General features: G+C 37.2%; 1 protein-coding gene across 1 annotated transcript; it reads left to right on the top strand.

Moving 5' to 3' along the window:
- Positions 1-1,821: 1,821 nt before the first annotated feature.
- On the top strand, positions 1,822-6,490 carry LOC145435112 (uncharacterized). The gene has a single exon (XM_080312388.1). It carries the CDS (start codon positions 3,699-3,701, stop codon positions 4,689-4,691), a length of 993 nt encoding a protein of 330 aa, XP_080168514.1. The 5' UTR covers positions 1,822-3,698; the 3' UTR covers positions 4,692-6,490.
- The last annotated feature ends 610 nt before the right edge of the window (positions 6,491-7,100 follow it).

The raw sequence follows: 7,100 nt of genomic DNA, 5'->3' as shown, positions 1-7,100 counted from the left end.
ATTAGAACTCGATACATATCCCGTTTTGTGACCAGTATTCATCCATCTTCTTGAAGCTGGTACGGTAGGCTGCGAGAATTCTCTTCCCGGTTTTCAAATGCAACTTTGAGCGATGCAGACATAACTAGTATAGTTGTTTTAGCAAGAAAATCAGAAGCTGACAAGCACTATTCATAGAAACAAACTACAACAACTGGCTATGACGAATAAAACCAAATATACGACAGGGTATATGATGGGTATCGGGAACGCGCGTTTCCGCGAAATGATGCGGTCGGCGGATATCTTTGTCACGCGGCCTATCACATAGATTTATAACACCTTATATGTAACTAATATCAGATACGAAGATATGTGTGAACTTGTATGGACACTAGCTTTTCACAGAAAGAAACAAGTATGCTCTAAGACGGCTAGAACAAAACATACAGTACGTTATCTGAGAGTGGTCAATGACGCGCGTGTTGCCGAGACAGTGTATCTTGCAACATATTTATCTACGGTATTTAATATCCGATTTCGACGTCTTAGATATAATATATATCAAATTATATGGTATCAATGAACTTGCACAAACAATATCTATCCGCAGACATGAACAGCAGCGACCTAGCACGATTAGAACGGGATATATAGTGGTTCTAATACAGTACGCTTCCCTCTAACGGCAATGGGTAAAAATACCCACGCCGGCGGGAGACGGTTAACAGTTATTTTCTTTGATGAATAATAGTTCATTTGTTGCTTTATTTTAGGTCTTATCATTTTCTTCATAGTGTTACTATGTGACAAGGCATTGACTAGGGGAGATCGCTTCAAGTCGCATATGGATATGAATGCTGCCGTCAAAAAACAACAATGCGATATTTGTGGGAAAGAATATGGTAACATAAGTGACTTGATAGTACATATGCGAATACATTTTGGCATTAAAAAGCATAAATGTTATATCTGTGGAAAAGGATTTATTCAGAAGAGTCATCTCAAGCTTCATATGGACATACATGCTGGTGTCAAAAACCATAAATGTGATGATTGTGGAAAAGAATTCAGTCGAAAATATCACCTCAAGCGTCATAGAGATTTACATGCCGGCATCAAACGGCATAAATGTGATGTATGTCAGAAATTATTCGCTCGGAAAGATAATCTCAAGACTCATATTTGTATGCATCATGGTGTCGAAAGACAGAAATGTGATATTTGTGGGAAAGAATGTCGTCACAGATTGCACCTCAAGCATCATATGGTTTGTCATGGTGACATAAAAAATCATAAATGCGATGTATGTGGTGAAGCGTATTCCTCGAGGAGTGAGCTCGAACTTCACATGGATATGCATGTTGGTGGTAAATGTCATAAATGGGATATACGTGGGAAAACATTTACTCAGAAACATATGGATGTGCAAGATATAATGAAAATTTATAAGTGTGATATCTGTGGTAAAGGATTTGCTCAGAAGGGAGGCCTCAAAGTCCACAAGGATATGCAGCATGCTCGTGTCAAAACCTATAGATGCGATAGATGTGGGAGAGAGTTCGGCCGAAAATATCACCTTAAGCGTCACATTGATATGCATGATGGCATCAAAAAGCATAAATGTGCTATATGTCTGAAAGAATTTAGTCGGAAAGAGAGCCTCAAGTCTCATATGGATATCCATACTGGTGTCAAAAACCATAAATGCGATGAATTTGGGAAAGAATCCTGTCGAAAAGATAATCTCAAGGCTCCTATGGTTGTGCATGCTGGTGATAAAAACCATGACTGTGAGGTACTTTCGTCAAAAGCGTCACCTCAAACATCACCTGGATACACTTGAAAATGCGCGACTCTGATATATCAAAGAAGTGAATTGTGTGAGTCAATTCAACTGTCACATAAGTATTCAATATTTATACTTGTGTCAGTAACCATGAATTCCAAATTTTGTGACAAAAAAATCGTATTGATATCTTATCCTAGGTTCATGAACTGATGGTGTATGCTAATTATAAGGTTTTTGCATAAATATTCGTTTCTTCTATGTCTACGAAAACTGTCTCTCTGTCCCCTCTTCGTCAATAAGTTCGTTTTGTTCTTGATTATTTCGTTATATTAAGTAATATTTTTCGTTGTTTTAAATGCTGTCCAAGAGAAAGAGAGATTTTATTTTCGTACTTGATCCAGACAGGTCTGCATATCATAATATGCATATTATGGATAAATGCATTGTGCTGTTCTTATGTTCAATTTTACTTGACATGTATATTGTATATAGATAGGTGGTTACGTACTGATTATTATCTGTAGTTGTTGAATTTCTGACATGGTGTGGCCCCATGGTAGATACCTGGATGTTAATGACTGCCCTGTATCCGCAATGTTCCCATGACTCGATTGAAAGTGAATCCCTTAGTGCAAGTCGAGTTAGCAGCAGGCTTCTAGTCAAGGATGTGAATACCGCTCATTATGAAGTCATCAGTATCTGAGTATGAACAATTTTGAAAGTTTCAATATATCTATGTTAAATACAGGTGATCACTGCGAAAACAATACCAGCTCTGCGCCACACCAAGATAATTTTGCATTTTCTCGACCATTGCACATGGTAACAAGTAGGGCTGGGCGAAATCGAGTACCTGATTGATTCGATTCTGAGTCAGGTATTACTCTTCGAGTCAAGTTATTCGAGTATCACTCATGACATCACAACACAATGTACCATGTCATACATTATCATACGCGTAAGTTCGTCAACGCGAGGCGATTGTATAATTGTCATTTACGCATTACTTAACCCTAATGCATTGATTCTATAAAAACCGAAACCCCGCCCTTTTTATTTCAATCCGCTCCCTTCTTTTTTGGCTGGCTACGCGCCTGCTCGAATCATTAAAATTAATACTCGATTCAGATTCGAGTACTCGAATCATTGTGCCAAACCCTAGTGACAACGCTGTGGGTTGATCATGACACGCAGAAATGTGATTTTCTTTCACATGCATGACTTTTTACGACTTGATCAGGATGTTTTGATGCAGATGAATAGCTTGAGATTGTTGCTAATTACGTCTCTACAGTTGTCAAAGAACACCTCTTTACTGAATCAATTACCTGTTTAAAAGAAATTGTAATTATAATTGTAATTCATTACATGTTAAACAGTAATTGTAATTTGATATTTTTACCATTGAGTAATTGTAATTGTAATGTAATTGAAACATGCAAGGAAGTAATTGTAATTGTAATTCAATTAAAATATTGTAATTGATCCAACTCTGGTGATGTGCCTTCTAATCCGATGCGAAATCAATGTGTAGATGCAAACACAGCACAGTAAATATAATATGTGACTGGATTATGGAGGCCGCCTCAAGCAAGTGCAAGTGAAAATATCGTGCCAGCAATTTCGCAACAGCTTAAGCAGGGGAGAGTCGTAGCCGCACCACCACCATATAAATTCATTTATCCAACAGGCGTGGTGGGAAATAGTTGGAATTTTCAGTAAGCTGCGGCCAAATTTTTTTTCCAGATTTCATCATTACTTTGGGACCACATCATAATTTAAAGTCCAGTGCCCCTCTAACAGTTAATTTCTTTGACGATTAATAGTTTATTTGTTTCTTTATTTAGATCTTCTGATCACTTTCTTCATAGTGTTACTATGTAACAAGGCATTGACTAGGCGAGATCGCGTCAAGTCTCTTGTGGATATGAATGCTGCCGTCAAAAAACAGCAATGCGATATTTGCGGAAAAGAATTTAGTCAATTAAGTGTCTTGATAGTACATATGCGTATGCATTTTGGCATTAGAAAGCATAAATGTTATATCTGTGGAAAAGGATTTATTCAGAAGAGTCATCTCAAGCTTCATATGGACATACATGCTGGTGTCAAAAACCATAAATGTGATGATTGTGGGAAAGAGTTTAGTCGAAAATTTCACCTCAAGCGTCATAGGGATGTACATGCCGGCATCAAACGGCATAAATGTGATGTATGTCAGAAATTATTTACTCAGAAAGATAATCTCAAGACTCATATTTATATGCATCACGGTGTCGAAACACAGAAATGTGATATTTGCGGGAAAGAATTCCGTAACAGACTGCTCCTCAAGCATCATATGGTTTGTCATGATGACATAAAAAATTATAAATGCGATGTATGTGGTGAAGCATATCCCTCGAGGAGTGAGCTTGAACTTCACATGGATATGCATATTGGTGGTAAAAGTCATAAATGGGATATACGTGGGAAAAAAATTACTCAGAAACATATGGATGTGCAAGATATAATCAAAATTTATAAGTGTGATGTCTGTGGTAAAGGATTTGCTCGGAAGGAAGGCCTCAAAGTCCACAAGGATATGCTGCATGCTCGTGTCAAAACCTATAGATGTGATAAATGTGGGAGAGAGTTCGGCCGAAAATATCACCTCAAGCGCCACATTGATATGCATGATGGCATCAAAAAGCATAAATGTGCTATATGTCTGAAAGAATTTAGTCGGAAAGAGAGCCTCAAGTCTCATATGGATATCCATACTGGTGTCAAAAACCATAAATGCGATGAATTTGAGAAAGAATCCTGTCGAAAAGATAATCTCAAGGCTCCTATAGTTGTGCATGCTGGTGTTAAAAACCATGACTGTGAGGTGCTTTCGTCAAAAGCGTCACCTCAAACATCACCTGGATACACTTGAAAATTTGTGACTCTGATATATCAAAGAAGTGAATTGTGAGAGTCAATTCAACTGTCACATAAGTATTTAATATTTATACTTGTGTCAATAACCATGAATTCCAAATTTTGTGACAAAAAATCGTATTGATATCTTGTCCTAGGTTCATGAACTGATGGTGTATGCTAATTATAAGGTTTTTGAATAAATATTTGTTTCTTCTCTGTATACGAAAACTGTCTCTCTGTTCCCTCTTCGTCAATAAGTTCGTTTCGTTGTTGATTATTTCGGTATGTTAAGTAATATATTTCGTTGTTTTAAATGCTGTCCAAGTGAACGAGAGATTTTATTTTTGTACGTGATCCAGACAGGTCTACATATCATATGGTTGAATGCATTGTGCTGTTCTTATGTTCAATTTTACTTGACATGTAATGTTCAATTTTACTTGACATGTATATTGTATATAGATAGCTGGTTACGTACTGATTATCTGCAGTCGTTGAATTTCTGACATGCTGTGGTCCCATGGTTGATACCTGGATATTAAGGACTGCCCTGTATCCGCAATGTTCCCATGACTCGATTGAAATTGAATCCCTTAGTGCAAGTCGAGTTAGCAGCAGGCTTCTAGTCAAGGATGTGAATATCGCTCATTATGAAGTCATCAGTATATGAGTATGAACAATTTTGAACGTTTCAATATATCTATGTTCCTTACAGGCGATCACTGCGAAAACAATACCAGCTCTGCGCCACACCAAGATAATTTTGCATTTTCTCGACCATTGCACATGGTAACAAGTAGGGCTGGGCGAAATCGAGTACCTGAGTGATTCGATTCTGAGTCAGGTGTTACTCTTCAAGTCAAGTTATTCGAGTATCACTCATTATGACATCACAACAGAATTTACCATGTCATATCTTATCATATGCGTAAGTTCGTCAACGCGAGGCGATTGTATAATTGTCATTTACGGATTACTTAACCCTAATGCATTGATGCTATAAAAATCGAAACCCCGCCCTTTTTATTTCAATCCGCTCCCTTATTTTTTGGCTGGCTACGCGCCTGCCTCGAATCATTAAAATTAATACTCGATTCAGATTCGAGTACTCGAATCATTGTGCCAAACCCTAGTGACAACGCTTTGGGTTGATCATGACACGCAGAAATGTGATTTTTCTTTCACATGTGTAACTTTTTATGACTTGATCAGGATGTTTTGATGCAGATGAATAGCTTGAGATTGTTGCTAATTACGTCGCTACAGTTGTCAAAGAACACCTCTTTACTGAATCAATTACCTGTTTAAAAGTAATTTTAATTGTAATTATAATTGTAATTAATTGCATGTTAAACAGTAATTGTAATTGTAATTTGATATTTTTACCATTGAGTAATTGTAATTGTAATGTAATTGAAACATGCAAGGAAGTAATTGTAATTGTAATTGATCCAACTCTGGCTGATGTGCCTTCCGATCCGATGCGAAATCAATGTGTAGATGCAAACACAGCACAGTAAATATATTATGTGACTGGATTATGGAGGCCGCGTCAAGCAAGTGCAAGTGAAAATATCGTGCCAGCAATTTCGCAACAGGTTAAACAGGGGAGAGTCGCAGCCGCACCACCACCATATAAATTCATTTATCCAACAGGCATGGTGGGAAATAGTTCGAATTTTCAGTAAGCTGCGGCCAAATTTTTTTCCAGATTTTATCATTAATTTGGGACCACATCATAATTTAAAGTCCAGTGCCCCTCTAACAGTTAATTTCTTTGACGATTAATAGTTTATTTGTTTCTTTATTTAGGTCTTATCACTTTCTTGGTATTGACAACGCGAGATCGCTCCAAGTCTCATATGGATATGAATGCTGCTGTCAAAAAACAACAATGCGATATTTGCGGGAAAGAATTTGGTCAATTAAGTGACTTGATAGTACATATGCGTATCCATTTTGGCATTAAAAAGCATAAATGTTATATCTGTGGAAAAGGATTTATTCAGAAGACTAATCTCAAGCTTCATATGGACATACATGCTGGTGTCAAAAACCATAAATGTGATGATTGTGGAAAAGAATTCAGTCGAAAATATCACCTCAAGCGTCATAGGGATGTACATGCCGGCATCAAACGGCATAAATGTGATGTATGTCAGAAATTATTTACTCAGAAAGATAATCTCAAGACTCATATTTATATGCATCACGGTGTCGAAACACAGAAATGTGATATTTGTGGGAAAGAATTCCGTCACAGACTGCTCCTCAAGCATCATATGGTTTGTCATGATGACATAAAAAATTATAAATGCGATGTATGTGGTGAAGCATATCCCTCGAGGAGTGAGCTTGAACTTCACATGGATATGCATGTTGGTGGTAAAAGTCATAAATGGGATATACGTGGGAAAAAAAT

This window comes from Botryllus schlosseri, chromosome 1 (assembly GCF_051294905.1).
Source record: "Botryllus schlosseri isolate E-star chromosome 1, Bs_hap1, whole genome shotgun sequence".
NCBI lineage: Eukaryota > Metazoa > Chordata > Ascidiacea > Stolidobranchia > Styelidae > Botryllus > Botryllus schlosseri.
Note: the sequence above shows the minus strand (reverse complement) of the source record. Positions and strands in the feature narration are given on the sequence as shown.

Excerpts from the sequence above, each read along its gene's own strand:
- LOC145435112 (XM_080312388.1), top strand. The coding sequence starts at position 3,699 with ATGAATGCTGCCGTCAAAAAACAGCAATGCGATATTTGCGGAAAAGAA.